Source organism: Phoenix dactylifera, chromosome 14, assembly GCF_051530095.1.
Source record: "Phoenix dactylifera cultivar Ajwa chromosome 14, Ajwa_hap1_PhDact_Kaust_v1.1, whole genome shotgun sequence".
Lineage (NCBI taxonomy): Eukaryota > Viridiplantae > Streptophyta > Magnoliopsida > Arecales > Arecaceae > Phoenix > Phoenix dactylifera.
In genome coordinates this window covers 19,467,066-19,487,081 of record NC_143203.1, presented here as the reverse complement: position 1 = coordinate 19,487,081, position 20,016 = coordinate 19,467,066, and the positions used below count along the sequence as shown (strand labels likewise).

The 20,016-nt window shown below is 37.6% G+C and overlaps 1 protein-coding gene across 2 annotated transcripts; it reads left to right on the top strand.

Moving 5' to 3' along the window:
- Positions 1–225: 225 nt before the first annotated feature.
- On the top strand, positions 226–16,087 carry ATSRL1 (PRP38 family protein). 2 transcript variants are annotated; one of them, XM_008802629.6, is made up of 5 exons: positions 226–437; positions 4,471–4,886; positions 7,198–7,278; positions 11,329–11,400; positions 14,840–16,087. In XM_008802629.6, exons 2-5 carry the CDS (start codon positions 4,599–4,601, stop codon positions 15,641–15,643), a joined length of 1,245 nt encoding a protein of 414 aa, XP_008800851.3. In that variant the 5' UTR covers positions 226–437; positions 4,471–4,598; the 3' UTR covers positions 15,644–16,087. The 2 variants fall into 2 exon arrangements, with proteins under 2 accessions (XP_008800851.3, XP_088567140.2); XM_088711014.2 differs by having other exon boundaries at positions 228–437; positions 11,302–11,400.
- Positions 16,088–20,016: the final 3,929 nt, after the last annotated feature.

Below are 20,016 nucleotides of genomic sequence, written 5' to 3'. Positions count from 1 at the left end.
CCAAGCAAACCAGGCCCCCTAAAACTTGAAATCCTTGACTCACTGAGTAACTCTGAAACTCAACCGATTCCACCGAGTCTGGGATGAAAATCACCCAAGAATTTATTATTTCTTACTGGATAGTTATTTTTTAATGCTGCTAGTGTCTTCTCACAGTTGGGTAGAAAAATACAAAACCGGGGGTGACTTTATCAGCACCGTCATGATCTGATAAAAGCCCGGGACCAGGGTAGGGTTTCTTCTCCATTCGATACCCACCATCCCCTCTCCTTCCCTTTATTTTCCTCGCCGCCCATTCTCTCTCCTCTTCTCTTCTCTCCTCTCGTTCTCCGCCCTCCCCGACGGCGGTCGGCCACCGCCGCTGGCCCACCTCCTGCGGCGAGATCTCCTCGGCGGCGGTGCCCTCCTCGGCGGCGAGCCCTCCTCAAGATCGCAAGGTTTGTGCTTTCTCCTCTCTTCTCGACTTTCTCAATGCTCCTCCTCGGCCCTTCTATTCTATTTGCCCAATTGCTAATCCTTCCCTTCATTTGGACAAAAGCCCCTAGACTAATTCATCACGCAAACCCTAATTTTCCTTAAACCTAACTATTTGATTCATTGCATGTGCTCTTCTCCGTAAACTTGGACTATTGGAGCGGGTTATCTCTCCCTTTTTCTCTTTTTTCTTTTTTTGAGTCGTTAGCACTAAAATATATTTCGTTTCATGAATAGATTGAGAACATACAACGGTATCTTGTTATCATCCCATCAGTAAATTGATTTTTCTCCTCAAAGAAAGCAGATGGTTTTAATGCTTGGTGCTATCTATTCCATATGTGTAGATTTTTAGCGTTTAATATGCTCGTCAATGTAGTGCACGGTGGTGCCTAAGGTTCTTTTAGATATTTTTCTTGATCTTATACAAATGTGATTAAGGTTTTTTTATCTATTTTTCCTGATCTTATACAAATGTGCTTGTTGTGTACGTTATTATTACTTTGAAAAAAATTAGTATAAGTGTAAATTATTAATTTGTTATCGACTCTTGGGTACAATGTTTATTGGGGACTTGGCCGAGTCTTTGACTATTTGACTTACGTCAAGTTGATTTCTGCATTTATTTTAATTTTAGTTCTAGTTTTTATTTTTTTTTGTGCATGTGAAAGATACTGAACATTTGACTTGAATAATGTGGCATTTCAGTTCAGTGGTGAAAGTGAACGCATGTAGTCAAAACCAGCCAAATAATGGAAATGGAGAAAAAATGTAACGTGAAAACATATAAAAATGACTAATAGTGCATAGAGGCAGAACTGGAATTTTGCTCCTGAATGGGGGTAACAAATAGTCGACAAATAATAAGTCCATTTCAACCATCACAAGGCTTTTGATTATCTGGATGATGGCTTTCAATGAAAAACCCGTGGAACAGATCGATCCTGTTGGCCAGATCCTTGCGGGCTTACTTTCTCACTTTTGAGTCTCCAACATCCTACATCCTAACACCTCTTCATTTCTTTTTCCTTTTTCACACCAAACTTTTTATTTTCCTCTTCTTCTCCTCTGTAGTTTTTTTCTGATTTCATATAGTTGATGAAATCAAGTGGTGGCTCTACAACCTCTTCCTCCCTCTAGGAAAAAATAGAACTGAAATTTTGCTCTCAATATATATATATATATATATATATATATATATATCCTATTTCAATGCCAACAAGCTATAAACCCCCTCAAGTAAAATCAGTAAGAAAGATATAGTCAATAAGAATTATTAGTAATCTTTTCATCTTCTTGCATGCCCCAGTTGCCTAGTCATTCTACTTCATTTCATGTGTTTCTGTTTTATTAAGATACAAACTGAACTATATTTTGAAACTGATAGTAAATGGAGTCCCCTATCACATCCAACCACATGATACTACATCCCACGCCCAGAAATCCTGGTGTTGAAGGATCAGAGCATCGCTGAAACCTCCTTATTGTCCTGTGTGCTTTTACGTCTTCCCTTCTGACGAGGGAAACCTTTCAAGTTATACATCTCCCACCCGTGCATGAAATATCACAATTCACAAGGCCTGATAGCTTGGCATCAAAAAAACAACTAAAACTATCAAATAACCGACTGATATGTACAATATCAGTTTCGAGTGAAATCTGAAAAGCAAGACATATGATAGAGGGGAACTTACGGGTGGAGAACGTAAAGAGAAAGGGAATGAGATAGAAATGTAAGAATTTTTTGGGTGGGCCATAAATGTTCAAGCCTGTTCTAGTGAGTAGGTTAGGCAAAGATAATTGAAACCCTGTATTGGTAAATGAGGAGTGGTTGGCTAATTTATCCTCTTCACATGCTTAGATAAGGTCCTCCTCTCCATCCCCTGAAGAAAAAATAGGAAAAAACAATACCATCTCACCTATAGCTCAAGAATCTACAATATTCTTTACCACATCAAAGACATAGTTAAGCATTTTATTAAATCTAATTATCTTTACTCTTCCTACTAATCCAACAAAACCCATCTTTATAATTGTGTAAAAAATTTCTTTCCAGCTATAAGCATAAATGTATTGTCCGTGATCCCTCAAACACTGCAATTGTATGAAAAAAAGGAAAAACAAAGATAAGAGCATACAAATGTCATCATATAGACTTAAGTTTGCATAATTGAACTAAACAAAGAAAATTTGTCAATTTCTGAATAAAGAGTTGGAGGTTTACTTCGTCAAAGGAAAATCCCAACTGTCTAAGAGTTGGAATTAGATTTTGAGGGAGGAGTGATCTGAATGTGGTGAATCCTGTCAGATTTTGAGAGGAGATTGGATGCTTGAATCATATTTAAGATTTCTGAATTAGCCCAAAGGAAGAAGATGCTATTACCCATCAAGGAGGAGCAATTCAACCAATCAACAAGTAAGAGAGATTGGGGAGAGGCTGAGGTGGATCTTCATGTACAGAGAGGGAGGGGTTTAATATCTTATTTGAACAAAGTTCAAATCCTAATATTCAAATGCTATTTAAGAGAAGTGTCTTTGAATAAAAAAACATTTATAATGTAAAGAAGTTCAAGGTGTGCTGTTCAATGTAAAATAAAGATTTGAGTAAAGTTTTGACAAACATTATTTGATCTTTCTTCTGATAACCTAAATGTGATCTCGCTACTTCTTGGTACTTGATGCATCTTCCCTGAACCTGCTTTGATCTCTCCTCTTTGTTCATCAATCTGGTCTTTCCTCTATGGTTGACTGTTGAGTTTGCTTCCTCTAGCTTAATTAGAAGATTTGTTTTGAGCCTTCTGCCTTATCTTTCCGACAGATACCTTGCAACAGACAGCAATGCTCCTTCCATGCAGTCTAGATCCAAAGGCATTCTCTCCATATCCAAGGGAACCATGTACAATAATTACCCTTAATCCTTTCAATCTACACCTGGTCCTCCTTCTGTCCTTTTCAAGGTTTCAAATCCTGACCACTGTGTACTGTATTAATCCTATATTATCTGCCATATCAAGCTATGCGGGCTTGGGGCTTGTTGCGTAGCTCGACGAGCCATGAGGAGATACGGGGCATATCATACATCATGCTGTACTCCTATGTAAATGGTACGGGGCATATTATGATATTTGAAATCGTGGTCCTTGTTCTGATGTATTGGTGGATGATTATGATTTTGCTTGATGAAGGTGAGCTTTCTGTCTTGTTGCTTTAAATGATGATTTTAAAGGTTTTAAGGCTTAATGTTTAAACTAAGAAATGATTTATTGTTTATTGACTATTAGCAAGCACCATAGAGAGCAAAAACTTCTCTGTCTGTAGGGTAAGTCATTAATTATACATCTATTTTGTTTTTTTTACTTTCATTTATCTATCACCTTCCACTGAATGATTGGTCTCAACTAGATGCATCCTTTTTTTTCCATCAATGAATAATGTAGCACTGGTCAGGTGCATTATTTTTCCAGTTTAACCTCAAGAATCCCTTAATAATTTAAGATATCTTTCTTATTCATTAATCATTATTTTTTCTATTGCATTAGCTGGTTGATTAATGACAAATGTTTCAGAACTATTTGACTACTATTTTTCGTTTGTCAAACTCAATCAGACAGAACTGCTTCATGTATGATTGTCAAGACTCTCTGCAATTGCAAGTTAGTAGCCTAAGTTGGGAACAGAGTTGCATTATCTATTGTCAATTGGCTAGGCATCAACAAGAGTCTTATGCTTTCTTTTTATAAAGATTTACAATAAATAACATGGCAATTATATTATAGGAAAAAGTTTTTTGTAGGTAATCAATATCAATTTTGTTTGTGATATATACTGTTTCTGTATATGTTATATATTTATGCAATTTGCAAACTCCATCTTGTGACCAATCACATTTATTTTTTTTCATTGTTGTTCATCTTTTTACTTGCTCCATAAAATATATGTGGAAATTATGCAGTTTGTCTAGTTTACAAATTAATTTCTAAAATTTCTTTCTTGCAGGTCTTATCAATGTTAATGGACATGGAATATGTTGCTTGATCAAGTATTGAAGGGTTCTAGATCTTGTGTTTCTTTATCAATTAGCAAAGTCAAAGTTAATTAGATAATAAATATAGTCTATAGAAACAATGGAGATACAAACTTCTGGGAAACCTATTGATACCTTGGTAGAGAAGGTGCTCAGCATGAATATCCTTTCTTCTGATTATTTCAAAGAGCTTTACAGATTGAAGACTTACCATGAAGTTATAGATGAAATCTATAATCAAGTTGATCATGTGGAACCATGGATGACTGGCAACTGTAGAGGTCCTTCCACAGCATTTTGTCTTCTCTATAAATTTTTTACCATGAAACTCACTGTCAAACAAATGCATGGACTGCTGAAACACCCTGATTCTCCATATATTAGGGCTGTAAGTTTTATCACCCAAACTTTTTCCTTTTTTGTTTAATTATATTGTGTTATGTTTGTCGAATCACATTCTAATCTGCATTCAAATTCATTATATGACTTAATATCTACTATTTTGATGTTGATTTGGTCATTATTGAAGTATAACTTATTGGTGCAGATAAGTTTAATATAACTATTGGCAAACCATACATCAGGGATAGAATAACGTAGGTGGCTAGTCGTATGTGATAAATTGACTATAAGCTTAGTTATTAGAATCAGGAGTTGGTGTTGGAGTGTAGAAGAGGGGTTCTCAAAAAGTTGAAGGCAAGAAGGCAGCTATGATACATCTGAATATAAATATCCTAAGCGTATTAGTTATTGGAAATCGACGCTTTGTCTATTATATTTTTAAAGAAATGCAGGATGAAGGATTTTAAAAAAGATAAGGAAGCCATGTTTCTAAATTTCTTATTAAACTTGGACTGATTTGATAAAAAATGGCAGTGATAATTTCTTATTTTACTACTGGATGGATGTTTTAGGAAGCAGGTTTGGGGCACCAGCAGGTTTTAGGAGCATCTCTAACAATCTGGGCTGAAGTTTATGGTTTCTAATATAATTAACATGAAGCTAACTTAAGAAACAAGTATTGGCAACCTAATTGTTTCAATTCAGCTGTACAAGATGATACACTTGTTGTGTTTCCAACCTAATGGTTTTTTTACAAATATAAGGCATTTATGTTTTTTAATTTTTCCTAGGCAAAATATTCATGATACTGGAACCAAGGAAAATATTTATGATCGAACTAAAAATAGTTTTGACAAAATAGTAACCATGGTAAATAAATACTAAATTTCATGTATGGTGGAATTATTATGTATTTGGTGCAAGGGCCTGGAGAGTCTCTATTGTGGAGCAGCACTTGGAGTGGAGAATTTAGGTGTTAAGAGATGGTCAATTATCTAAAACGAAAAAAAACATATATAGAATTTTATATTGCCATATGGTGAAAGGATATTTTTGATTTTGTTGCATCTTATATTGAATTTTCAGTTAACCTTGCTGATATTTAAATAGTGAAAATACTACTTTTATGTGAAATTTAGGATCTACGAAATCTGAGAAGTTAATGCTGTGTTAAAAGTTTTGTACCTTCAGTCATTAGCTTAAGGTAGTTGATAATACGAATAACTTGAAGATGTAGTCTGTTGTGCATCAGATTCCTCCTTCTTACTTTTACTTTTAGTGTAGGACAAATGCCATCTACAAATTGGATGGAATGATATGACCGTAGTGGGATCTAAACTCATTTCTTTATGGTAGTTAGATACTTGTAATAAAATGTCTTGTGATTCTATTCAGTATTATGAGAGGAAGTGGTTGATGGGGTTAACAACAATCAGGAAATATGGTCCTTAAATTTTCCTCCGGTTTGCTTGGCCTTAGCGTAAATCATGTAAGGACTGATTAGCTGGATTTCTTAGGGTTAGCCCGAATTGCTTTACTATATTATATACCATATTATTGATATTGACTTCTCAAGCTAGTTTAGAAGGCTAACCTAGTCTTGGATGAGGTGCAGGTTATTGGCTTGTGTACTATGAGCTTTTTTTCCCCTTTTGGTTAGGATGTTGCTGTCAAAATTCATAGAATATAGGGTTGGTGTGGGTCTAAAATATTGATATCTTCATAATTATTTGTTATTCCTCTCACAGAATAAGGAGATGTCTGTGCTCTAGATCCACTGGATATTACTTATTTTAAACATTGAATTATGATATCTATTCCTAATAAACTGGCACATCCTAGAAACTAAACAAAATACTTGCTAATTTCTTTGTGGCCCAAAACCACATTTGATTTGTTATAAGATCATGGTGTACAAAGGTGTGTTGGCTAGGATAAGAAAACTACGTGGCCCGAAAATTAAGCCCTCATAGCTGGATGTTATAAAGAATTTGGATCAGCTTGGTCCAAAATGACAAATTTAAAAGTTAGCAATTGCTATCTATAACATGTTATTGCCAACCCTATGCATATGATTTCGCCTGTAACGGTATTTCTTTTCCAATTGCCTTTACCATTATATTTTGTATTTGCATTTCTGTTTGTCTTTTGGGTTTGTGGTTGCTGATGTGTGTAGTGATGTGGTTCTTTGACTGGGTGGATGGGCGGGTATGGGTGCGTTCTAGTGTTCCTGGTACATAACATTTAGGTGTGGTTGTTGCCTATGTACATGCAATGCTTGATTTTTCAGTACACTCTATCATGTTACTCATAAGTTAGCTAGCTCTAATGGAGTAATTAGTTCAAGTGATTTTCAGATTGGCTTCCTCTACTTGCGATATGTGGCAGATCCAAAGACATTGTGGACTTGGTGTGAACCCTACATCAAAGATGATGAGGTATGCATCTCTCTTCAATTTTTAGCTTGTTATGGTCTATAACCATCATAAGGTGATTATTCTTGTAAACTGTTATGCAAACATACTAATATTTTTCAAACAACATAAGTTCATTTTTTTTGGATTACCAACTGATCTTGTATAATTTGCTACATGCCCGAGATAATTTATTATGATGCTCTTAATTGTTTAATTTTATGAAGGGTTTACATGCAAAGTAAATCATAAGGTCTTAAATGCCTAGCTTATACCATGCCGCCTTCCTAGGGTTACATTCGAGACACAACTGATATTTGAGGCCACGGTTTGTTGTGCCGGTATTGGGCACCGTACCAGTTGCCTGACGGCACGAGTCGGTACGGGCCCGCGCTGTGCCGTATCGGACCTGCACCGACACAGGAGATCGCAGGAGAAAGGAAAAGAGAGAACAAGTGGGGGAGAGAGAGGGAGAGGGAGGGATGCTGGCGGAAGGTGGCTTCACTTAAAAATCGCAATTTTTTTTAGCGGCCAGACCCTTGTTTCGAAGGAAACAGAGGCCCGACCGTAGCCTCTGCCACCTGCACCAATGCCTGCAGTAGCTAGCTAGCCTCCACCTGCCTCCCTCCCCCGCTTGTTCTCTCTTTTCTTCTCTTTCCTTTTTCTCCCCCTCCGGCGACCGCATCTCGGTTGTTTAACCAGAACTATCCTGGTCCGCCGCTGGTACAGCTCGGGACGCCCTGAATTGGGCGGTTCGGGATGGTTCCACTGACCTTGCTTGAGGCTTATAGAATTGATAGGTTCTTAGTTTATTTGTGTGGAAGTAGGGATTTGAGAAGTGGAAGTAACTGATGAATACAATATATGATGCACACCATTAGATGATAAATCTCTGTAGAATCATTTGGGCTTTGTGAGTTAGATACTTAGTAACAGAAGAAGTGCTTTAACACCATATACATCTTTGTGAAAGGAACAGAAAAGGAGGTGGAAATACCTTAAAAAACCTTTAAGAAAGTTGTGTGAAACGCTTCTATGGCAGGTAACTGTAGATAGGACTGCACAAAGCAGAGCCGGATTTTTTTTTAAAGAATAAACAAGTGATGCGAAAGATGGATTGAGGATTTTTTATTAATTGAGAAAATTGTTTCTGTTTATGTTAAATGTGATATTCACCTTTTCGATAAACTTATCTGTTGACAGGGTACATGTTTTTATTGTTTTTAGGGCTCACCTCTACTTTTTTTACCTTTGCTTTTTATGAATATCTTTTAAAAATATTTTGAAGTACATACAAAAATATACTTAGTAATGTCCTTAAGACCGCCTGTGCAACTGATTTATTTATATTTCTGCATTTTTTATGACTTTCTTATGCCAAGTTTTATCTCTCAATTTTAATTACCAATCTTCTAGCCACAGTCCATACTAGTGTGAAATTGATTGAGATAATGTGAAATATTTTGATGCTTCTGCCTAGATTTATCCAGACAATGTATCTGATTTGAAATTTTTGACTCATGATCTGTAGCTTGAGGCTTTCGGGTTGATAGCACTAAAAATGATATTGATGATCGATCTAGTACACTTTGGTTGCTCTATCAACACCCCTTTTTAGAAGATCTGCCGATAGGGATATGATCCAAGGCCAGGAAGCTTGATTAGAAATTTGCACTTGCAAGGAAGATTGCCTTCCAAGAACTTTTTGAGCACAAGTCATTCACGATTTAAGAATGACTGTTTGCATCAACAAGATATCACGTTTCTTAAGAAAGCATTTATTTGTAAAGTTGCTACTGTGATGATAGTACAAGAAACTTTTCTAGGTTGCTTATTGCCAAATGTAGAGCTTAAGGATAAATGACAATCAGAATATTGAGGTAACGCATTAGTTTCTTCATAATGGAAGACTGTAAATACCTAAGTTAGGAGGAGTTGCAGGAGCTGCTTGAGTTTTTAGGCTTTTTTTTTCATTCGATCGAATCGGATCTCTACCATAGAATTCGGCCTTCGGGGTCAACCCAGCGGAAGGAAGCAATATTTTATAAAGGGTAAACTGGTGCTTAGGAAGCAATGGGATAGAATAATGTGTAATATTGTAAACATAATGAAAGTAATCCTTTTTGCTACTGTACTTTAAAGAAGTGCACGATACAAGGATTTGGAAAATGCTAATTTCTTAAGCGTAAGCATGTCTTTCAAACTAAGCTGATAGTGATAAATTAGTGTGAGAAATATAAAGGTCCTTAAGAAGACTTAAGTGACTCGGAGAAACTATATATATGAGTTGTATGATGTAATTCTTTTGTCAGCTAGATGCGTTCTTTGGACATATATTACCTTATGATCAATTTGTTGCAGAGTAGCTACATCTAATGCTTTTTTTATAAAAAAATGTAAGCAGATGATTTTGATGTCATTACTCTAGGATAACGAGTTTGTTTCAAAGATACAGGGACCCATTGAGAAGTTCCATTTTGTGGAAAAAGGTACTTCCCCAATTGTTTCAAAATGATTGGAAGAATGCAGGAAGCTAACCAGTGCTTAAATGGGGCTGAAGGGAAGGTTTCGATCAAGTTTGGCACAATTGAAGCTTGTTCTATATGAATAGGGTCAGAACTTTGAACCAGCCCAATCCAGTTCTACCTGGGTTGGATTAGATGGAGTTTCAGTGCTGTTTGATCCATAATTTTTTCATGTTAAATTGGTTATAAATAACTCGAACACATCATAAGTAACATCTATAAATTGAGTTACCTGATTTTTCCTAAATATATTATTAATAGGAACGGGTATAATAAGATATGAGCATTATTAACTTGCTCTCTGTGTAATTTTTATTAACATCAACATATGGTTATTGTCAGCACATATTGGTAGTTAAATACATGTCATCATTAGTAGTATGTGGGCTTGAGGTAGGTTTGGATTCCAATTAGATCGAATTTGATCCATATACAATCTGCATTTCAGGTAGAGCATATTTTTCAATCTGAGCCTGATCCAAATGATTTTGGTTCAGGGTCAAATCCAGATTGGCATGAGGTTGATCTAATTCCATTTTGTACCCTATACACAAGGATGGGCGTTTTTTCATTTTGGGAGCCTAATGTGATATGTACTAGGGCTGAGCAAATTGTCAAGTGCAAATTTGCTATGAACTGAAAACACCATGAAGCTTTTTGATGGTTTGCCGTATAATCTTAAGTTTGTTGATAACATTCCTTTAAGATGTAGAGGTGCTAACTCAGTTCCTTTATCAAGTTCAAACTCTGGCAGGCAGAATCATATGCTTAGGTCAGTACACCCACTCTGGGATCTTGCTTATGATCTCACCTCTGTACTTTTCCAAGCTTACTGTATTAGCATTGAGAATTACCACTGCCAACTGTTACATCCAGCCTTATTTTCGTTTTTACTGTCAAATCCTTGTATTTTTTTTATTCCAGTCTGAAACATAGATATCAATATCAAGGAAAGCCAATCATCAACTAAGGGTCGCAACAATCATTCACTCTATATGGAGGGAGTTGGAAGGATTCTTCTCTACAAATATGATACTCATTATCAACGAACCCCAAGCGTACACATACATATAGATAGAACCCTCCTTTTTTTTGGGATGTTGTCATAGATTCTTGAATGGAAATAATTTCTCCTGTAAATAATGTACTTCTAGTTGGGCACGAAAGGGAGAAGGGGAAAAGATTGGTAATCCCAACTGGCTAAGAATCAGTCTTCTTTAAATTAGCAATCCTGTAAGAGTGAAAGTAGGTTTTCACAACAGTAGCCTGCATATGCATATAGCTTCATTCTTGATCCACGGCTTCAAAGCATTACCAGGTCATTTGCAACCTCTAGATATTGGTGTTAATTACAGCTTACTAATAATATTATATCATACATTAAACTGTTGTTTCTGTGCTAGTTGATTTTGACTCTCGATTCCTTTTGCTGCCTATACTTTCTTGAAGATAGTTGCTCTTCTATATGTTTCAAAGAAAATGTGCATGTTGCTAGCAACTCATTTGATAATAATTCAGGCAGTCGCCATTTTCATCTGTTGTTTTGCAGGAATTCTCTCCTGGGTCTAATGGTCGGATGACAACCATGGGGGTATATGTACGTGATCTTCTTCTTGGACAGGTCGGTTACGTCTTTGCCTATTGTGTTATAATGTGATATATAATGCTTGTTGTTGTCTTGCTTGAGTCATCTTACTTCTATATATACTTTTACCATAAAGTTAGTTGTTTGTCATGGTAGTTGAAGGGTAATTGCTTTGGTAATGAAATGGCTCATCTTTGGATTTGAGATTCTGAGCTTAGGTTTCCATAATGGAGTTTGCTTTGAGAGGAGATGACATCTCTGTCAACAAATTTCTGTAAGGTTTGTAATGTTGATCTTGAAATGATTGTGTTCTCTAAAAGAGCAGTATGCTGTTTAAATTATATTGTCAGTGAGTTACTTTCCTGGTCAATGTTTTAAGCACTTATGCTACTGCTTGATGCTGATATTTATATTGGTGTCTCTGTGCATATTACATGCAAGCTTCTCTATTTTTGCATTAACACTTCTATTTGAGAATTGTACTCGTCCAATTTAGGCTTATCTATATGTTAGTGATGTAGATGGAATGACAATGTCAAACTGTATGTTAATGTCAATCATGATAATCTCCTGAACCTTTGAATGTTAAAGTAGTCTACAAGGCTGAAATAAAAGAACCAACTGATATTATGTCCTCCATATCTCCTGTTTTTTTGTCATCACATATGGTATAGAAGCCATCCTGGTCTTGAAGAAGGATAGGAGGAATACTGCAATTTAAGAGATTATCAAATTTGTCAACAAAATACTTTGTTCACACAATCTTATCCATTGCATGCACTTACATGATGGACACCGGAACTCATACCCACCACCTCCAGCACCAAAATTCTAGGGTGCCTTCCCTACCAAGCTGCGAGCATTCGTTCTGTGCTGAGAACTGATTATACTTCAATACCATGTCCTTAAAAACTTACCTTTTTTTGTGAAGATTGGATCCCCCATTCGTTGCTTTTTTGATGGATGTTCAGAAAGTATATTCTTTACCACTCCATTTGGAATATAGGAAGAAAGAAAACCTTGTATAGGAGGGAAAATATTTGGCTCGGTTGTGGTGTTACAGGGGATTCATTTCTCTCTTTAGTTTAAATATCAGTAAAATGAGAAATCCCACCTCTAAATGTAAGGCTGGATTTTGGCTGGAGATCTATGGGGAATTCTGTAGAATCTAGTCGGGAACTTTTTCATAACTAAGGTTAGATCCTGGCTGCTTTTCTAAGTTAATTGTTGTCTCAATAAGTTGAATCAGATGAGCCATGGTTGAACTACTAATACATGCCAGACTTGGCCTGTAAAAAAGGGTGCTAATATTCTACAGGATTGCATATGCAGAGGATAAGGCACTTTGCTTTTGAATACATTTTTTTTCTTAGTTCATGGTTGAACTACTAATACATGCCAGACTTGGCCTGTAAAAAAGGGTGCTAATATTCTACAGGATTGCATATGCAGAGGATAAGGCACTTTGCTTTTGAATACATTTTTTTTCTTAGTTCTCTGTGCTCTCTCCATCTGTACTCACCGACGGATGGTAATTTTCTGAGAAAAGAAGAAAACATGAGTACAACTGCCTCAAGGATGAGATCTGAGGAGGGTGAAAGATTCTCTCTCTAGGCAACCTAGCCAGAAGGAAGAAGGTTTGAGGAGGGAGATACAAGAACAATGGGATTTTTTTTTAATAAATAGTTCTTTGATTTTGATGTAATAATCACTTGAGAAATAGGGAGTAGTGTTGTATTAGGCCTAGAGGGCAAGGCAGGTATCATGGGTTCAAAACATGGAACAACCCCACCGCACACAGAGGTAAGGCTACATACATCTGACTCTCCCCAGACATTGCAACGGCGGAAGCCTTGTGCACTGGCATGCTCTCTAGTGTTGTATTAAGCCTACTATGACAGTCCATTGGTGATGGAGAGGGTGGTAGTGGGATTGCACTACTGATAACAGTTTATTGGATCATTTCATATTTCTTATTAGTATGTAAGAGACAGACAATTTGGAGTTTGACATCAATTCTGATAGTTAGTAAGAAGAGAATTGGAGCCTAGGTGGCTGCTGCCAAGCTATTCTGGAATGAGAGTTATGACATCCTTTCGGAAGTTGTATTTTTCCTTTTCCTTTAGATATTTTTATTTTATTTTATTTTAAATATATGTGGCCAAGAGCTGTGGAAATTTCTTAATTGTAAATATAATGTTTGAAGTTTCTGTTGAAACCAAAATATTTTGGTCAAGACAGATAGGTTTCACCTGAAACAATCCCTTTCTGATTGAGTTCCAGTCGTTTGGGCAGTTTTAGCTAAAACTGATAAGTTTGGTCCAGTTTTTGCCAATTAGGGGGATTCCTGCTGAAGCTGCCCAATATAAGGCTAAATGTCCTATTCTGAGTCTGCTATTCTTGTCATTGTCGTTGTCATAGTTGTTTTTTCTTTTCTTTTCTTTTCTTTTTTGTGGGCCAGCTGATTTTGCTTATGGGTGATAGAGTGAGCCTCTAAGAAGCAATGTCAAAATGTTGAACTTGAATTTTTCTTGCTTTAAGTAATTTTGAGAGCATGTCCTGTAGAATTGCAAAAATTTTAGGAAACATAATATTTCTTTTTATATTAATGTCTTAAACTTGTTACACTATGTAGAATCTTATATACATTTTCTAACATTTATTGAATTATTGCCAGGTAATTGAAATTCACAAAATAGAATATATAATTTGTCGAAAGATAAAAACAACCTTTGTTATTTGACATGAATGCATTTATTTGGCAGACATGGTTGGAGGGCTATCTTGCCTTTTGATGTTGCATATTTAAATTGAGGACATTCAAACACTGTAACTGCAAGTTGAGAGCTTTATTGTAAGCTTAAGAACTTGCTGAGTGCAATACATGCCTGATGACTAACATTATGATCCAGCACACTTGTAAACATAACAACCATTGTAGTCATCTTCCTTTTGTCCTGACCAAGATGGTTTATACATGCGTAGAAAATACATCCTTTTATATCCATGTCAATTTGTTCTTTTTGGCATTATTCAGTAACCATATGAATTCTAATCTGTAACTGCATTCTTCGAAACGTTTCTGCCTGATCCTTGGACTCTTTGTCCTGCTTTAGTTTGTCAATGACTAATTTCTGGCTCATCATCTGCTGTGGTGCATTCAAGCATTGTGGACTTGGGACAGTTATGTACTTGTGTACATTGAGTTCATGTGCCTGAATTTCTGGTTTTGACAATATAACTCATCATGGTGACTTCAGTTGATAGTTTAACTATGTTTAAATCAGGATTATCTTTGTCATTAAATCACCGAATCCTTTTTTTGGTGCAACTCATCCCACTGTACAAGCTTGTTTCAAAGCATACTTTCTACATGTATATGATGATATCTAGGCAGGTGGATCTTGTATATTCAGTCGTTAATGGAAAGCATTGTATGCTAACATATGCCATGACTATTTGTGTGTTGCTGCAGTACTACTTTGATACTCTTTTCCCCCGTGTGCCTGTCCCAATCCTGCGCCAAATTGTTGCCAATCTGGAGAAGATGAAGCTCCCCACCAAGACCTCTGGGGCTACTGGAGAGTCCACTCGTCATGGCTCAGATGATACTGCTCGTCGCCCTCCTTCTGTGAAAGCTTCTTTGTCAGTCTCTTTTGGTCAGCGTGCTCCACATCGTGCATCCACCAGGGACTCATCCCCAGTCCGAAGGACCTTACCAACTGTGCACGAAAGAAGCGACAGCGAGGACCTTCGAAGATCATCCCCTAGTAATCGTCGCAGTCACAGTCGTGAAAGACCTGAACGAGATCATTTAGACCGGGACCGGGACCGAGACCGGGACCGGTATCGGAACCGGGAACGAGATAGGAGGCATGAATATGATCGACATGGTGATCATGACAGTAGAGATAGGGACTCTCTCCGGTCCAGATATTCGGAGAGGGATAGTGGGAGGCGGGATCATGAAAGGAGTGTGCGGGACACTGACCGACACAGACATTCGAGCTCTCGTCGGAGTAGAAGCAGGAGCAGGAGCCGAAGTCGGAGCAGGAGCAGGAGCCGGAGTGTGCAAATCCGTGGTGCAAACTCTGACCATCGCCCTAGTCCATTGAGAGATGGAAGCAAAGAGAAGACAGCTAGTGTTTCAAGCAATCTGGCAAAGCTGAAGGATTTATATGGTGATGGTAGTGACAAGCAAAGTGAAGGTACTGAAAGGCTTCGTAGGGATACAGGCACTGAAGAGGTGATCAGATTGGGTGGGTCTTCTTGGAGGTAAAGCAAAGTACTTAAATGGAATGAGCTGGTTTTGTATGATAATTTTCGACAGTTACCTATGGACATAATGAAAATTTGATGGTGGATTTGCTTTCGTTCTGCATGATCCACTGGTATGTTCAAGGGTAAAAGGTTCAAGAAGGCACCGGAGGCTCTCAACATGGAAAAAAAGGCTCCTCCCCTAGTTAAGGGCATGAACTTTCATAATCTTGTATCGACCTTTATATTTTTTTTTTTATGGGGTGAACATGATGGCTTACAGGTAGCTTTTAGAAAGGGCTATTTGCAGGCATTGGTACTTTTATTCATTTTGGGTACTTCATTAAGAACATGTTGCTTTGCTTCCTGCTTCTGCTTGATAGGCTGGTTTCTGTCACTTGTAATTTGTGTAACTGATGAATCCTCTCTCAGATTTTCTTTGCCAAGCTGTGATTTCTAACTCCAATACTATTGCTATTAAGTTGCTAATTAGGACGTAGAACTCAAAATTATCAATTGATTTATGCTTATTTACGAAGTTGCGACCGGCAAGGAGCTGTATTTTGGTTATTAGAATCTTAGGTTTTTCAAGTAGCTGTGTACTTCTGAGCATGATCGGTGTGAATCACGTTTGTTAGCATGTAATTCTGACGGATAATACATTGTTGCCCATAAGCTAGAGAGGCCTGATACATAACTCGAAACATTTTGTCTTCATGCCTGGGTGAAAATTCTTACCTTTGGGATGGTGCACCACCAAAGAGTAGAGCATTTTGCCATCTTTGAAGATCTTTTCCAATTTTGAGTCATTATTGGTTTTTTTTTCTTCAGTTGATAAATGCTGTTATTTAAAGTCTATTGTGTCTTATTGATAATTTATTGATCTGATGGGAGGAAATGTATCTGCTTGGCATGATTTTGCTCCTTATTTCATACCCCAGGCTGCCAGTGTTGGCTTGTAACAGTACTTGAATTGTTTCATGAAGGATTATTTTTGCATGAGCTAATGCTGTTCTAGCATGGTACAAAAGTAGATTGAATATGGCTACCTTAATTGACTAAGAAGTAACTTAGGGTATGATTTGTTGACCCCCTAATGGATTTTGATGAATACAAAACACTAGAGTATAATTTCATTTATCTTAACAATTTAATTGAGGAATTCATGTGATTAATTGAGAATATTGTTAAGAAATGTCTAGGCAAGTTCCCATAATTTTTATGAATTTATTGAAGAATATTTTGAGTTAAAGAAAACAGATCAGGGACAGCCGAGACGTCTCCGGATAGTTTCAGAGACGTCTCTGGCACAAACAGGAAGAACTGGGACACTTGGAGACGTCCCCGGCACCTGCCGAGTCGTCCCCGCGCTAGCGGAGTCGACTCTCTCAGTAGCGGAGTCGACTCTCTCAGTGGCGGCAGAAAGACAATTTTTAAGAGATATGCGCGAGACGTCCCCACTGTACGCGGAGTCGTCCCCGCAAGTAAAAAGGAGACTTCCCGAGTCGTCCCCAAGATAGCGGAGACGGCTCTCTCAGGGTTTTCCAGAGAATGGTTTTTTCGGTGATAAGGAAGCGGAGTCGACCCTGAGACAGCGGAGTCGTCCCCATGCATAAAGTGCAAACAAGCCGAGACGTCCCCTGAAGGAGCGGAGTCGACTCTCTCAGGGAATTCCAGAGGACATGTTTTTCAGAGATAAAGAAGCGGAGTCGTCCCCAAAGCAGCGGAGTCGTCCCCATTCAAAAAGTACAAACAAGCCGAGACGTCCCCTTAAAGTGCCGAGTCGACCCCAGACAACGTAAAAAGTAAAATCTTGTAGCCGAGACGTCTCTCGTTGAAGCGGAGACGTCCCCGGAGCGCCTGGGACGCGACTGACAGCTTTTTAGGTTTGGTTTGAATTTCAAATCCTTTTTACTTTGTCTCTAACGGCTATATTTTTTTTTTTTGGGGCTATAAAAGGGACCTCTTAAGTGCTTCTCAACAACTCTTCACCAACCCAAAGCTAGATCATTCAAGAGAGAAGTAAGAAAGAAAAGTTCAAGGGAGTGAGTGCATTCAAGTGAAGAAATCAAGTGTTTTCAAGCTTCCCAAGTGATTTCAAGCTCAACCTCTCTCGTACGCTCGGGATTCAAAGCTCACACTCAACCCTACGCGGTCCACATCGGAAGAATCAACATTTCTCACGCTTCCAACGACAAAAGGATTCTTCCGGGTTCTATTGTTCATAATTGTCATATTTGCTTTTTAGAGCTTTACTTTTCCTTTGTAAACTCTTTCATTGTGGTGCTTGTTCCAGTCAAGGGACTTGGAACAAGGGAAAGGCGTCCCAAGCCTAAGTGAAATTGGGGGTTTTAGGGTTTGTTGTGAGCCCGGTGTAAAACAACGAGTTGGGTAGTGAACTCGCAAAACTACCGTACTGTAATCTTGGATTATAGTGGAAATTCCCAAAGGTGATTTGGGGAGTGGATGTAGGAGCAGTGGAAGCTCCGAACCACTATAAAACCTTGTGTTTGCGACTGACCTTTCTCATTCCTCCTTTTTTACTTTAGTGCATATATTCGTGTGTTTTATTTTTAATTAGTCAAAAGCTTTTAAAACACCCAATTCACCCCCCTCTTGGGTGACCATCTCTGGGCAACAAGTGGTATCAGAGCGGGTGCTCTGTGTATTTCTTGAAAGACCTAACCGTCTTAGCCAAAGATCTAGATGGCAACACCCTTTAACAATGTTCCTGCCGAGGGGCAAGCAACCAATAGACCTCCACTCTTCAATGGGACAAATTATACCTATTGGAAGACTAGAATGAGAATCTTCATTCAAGCACAAGACTATGCCTTGTGGAGGGTTATAGTCAAGGGACCACAAGAACCATCACACATGGTTAATGGCATTCGAGTTCCCAAACCTGAGGAGGATTGGGATGAGAATGATGATAGGATGGCTCAACTTAATTCTAGAGCCATGAACTCATTATTTTGTTCTCTAGATGTAAATGAGTTCAATAGAGTCTCCACATGTACTTCCGCTAAGGAAATATGGGATAGGCTTGAAGTTACCCATGAGGGTACAAATCAAGTCAAAGAGTCTAAAGTGAACATTCTAGTTCACAAGTATGAGTTGTTTAAGATGGAACCCAATGAAACCATCACATGCATGTTTACTCGCTTTACCGATATAATTAATGGTCTAAAGAGTTTGGGTAAATCTTATACTAACCCAGAACTTGTGAGTAAAATTCTCAGGTCTTTGCCGAAAGCATGGGAAGCAAAGGTCACGGCGATCGTAGAAGCCAAAGACCTCAACACTTTGGGATTAGAACAACTACTGGGCTCATTGATGACGCATGAGCTCACAATGAAGCTACATGAAGAAGAGTTGCCGAAGAAAAGGACAATCGCACTCAAGGCTACCTCAAGTGTGTGTGAAGAAGAGAGTAGTGAGAGTGAAGAAGAAAGCCAAGATGAGGACTTGGGTTTGATAGTAAGGAAGTTTAAGAAATTCATGAGAAGAAAGAAACCTTTCCCAAGAAAGAAATTTGGAGGGAGAAATGATTGGGAAAAAGAAAAGGAAAAAGAAAGAGATCCAATCATATGCTATGATTGCAAGAGACCGGGACACGTTCGTTCCAAATGCCCTCAACAAAAGAAGTATTTTGGAAAGGAGAAGAAGAAGGCATTGAAGGCAACATGGGATGATAGTGACACATCATCCTCCGAGGAAGAGACCGCCAATTTGTGCTTCATGGCATTCGAAGACGACGAGGTATGTCAAAACCCAACTATAAATTTTACTTTAGAAGAATTATATGAAGCTTTCCAAGAACTTATGGGTGATTGTAGTATGTTAGGAGCAAAGAATAAAGAGTTAAAAGCCTCCAATCAAAAACTAAAGGAAGATTTTGAAAACCTATTAATTGAAAAGGAGAGCGTTAAAAATATTAACACTACTAACCTAGAAATCAAAAATTCAAAACTTAGCATTGAAAATGAAAAGGCAAAAACACTAATTAAGGAATTAAATCTAAAAGTAAAATCCCTACTCGATAATAATACCTCACTTGCACAAAATGTTGAATCCCTTAAAAAAGATAAGGAAGAACTAGTTAAAGAAAATTTGAATCTTAAGAATGAGGTACATAAGTACAAACCGATTGTTGAAAAATTCACACAAAGCTCTGAAAAATTAAATCTTATTCTTTCAAATCAAAGAGCTGTTTTCAATAAAGCCGGATTAGGATATAAAACTAACACACAACAAAAATACCTAAAGAATTTCTTTGTAAAAGCAAAAAATGTAAAAACTGAAAAACCTACATGCTTTCATTGTGGAAAGAATGGACATAAAGCCTACTCTTGTATTCAAAGAAAGATCCAAACTAACAAGAGTACATTTGTG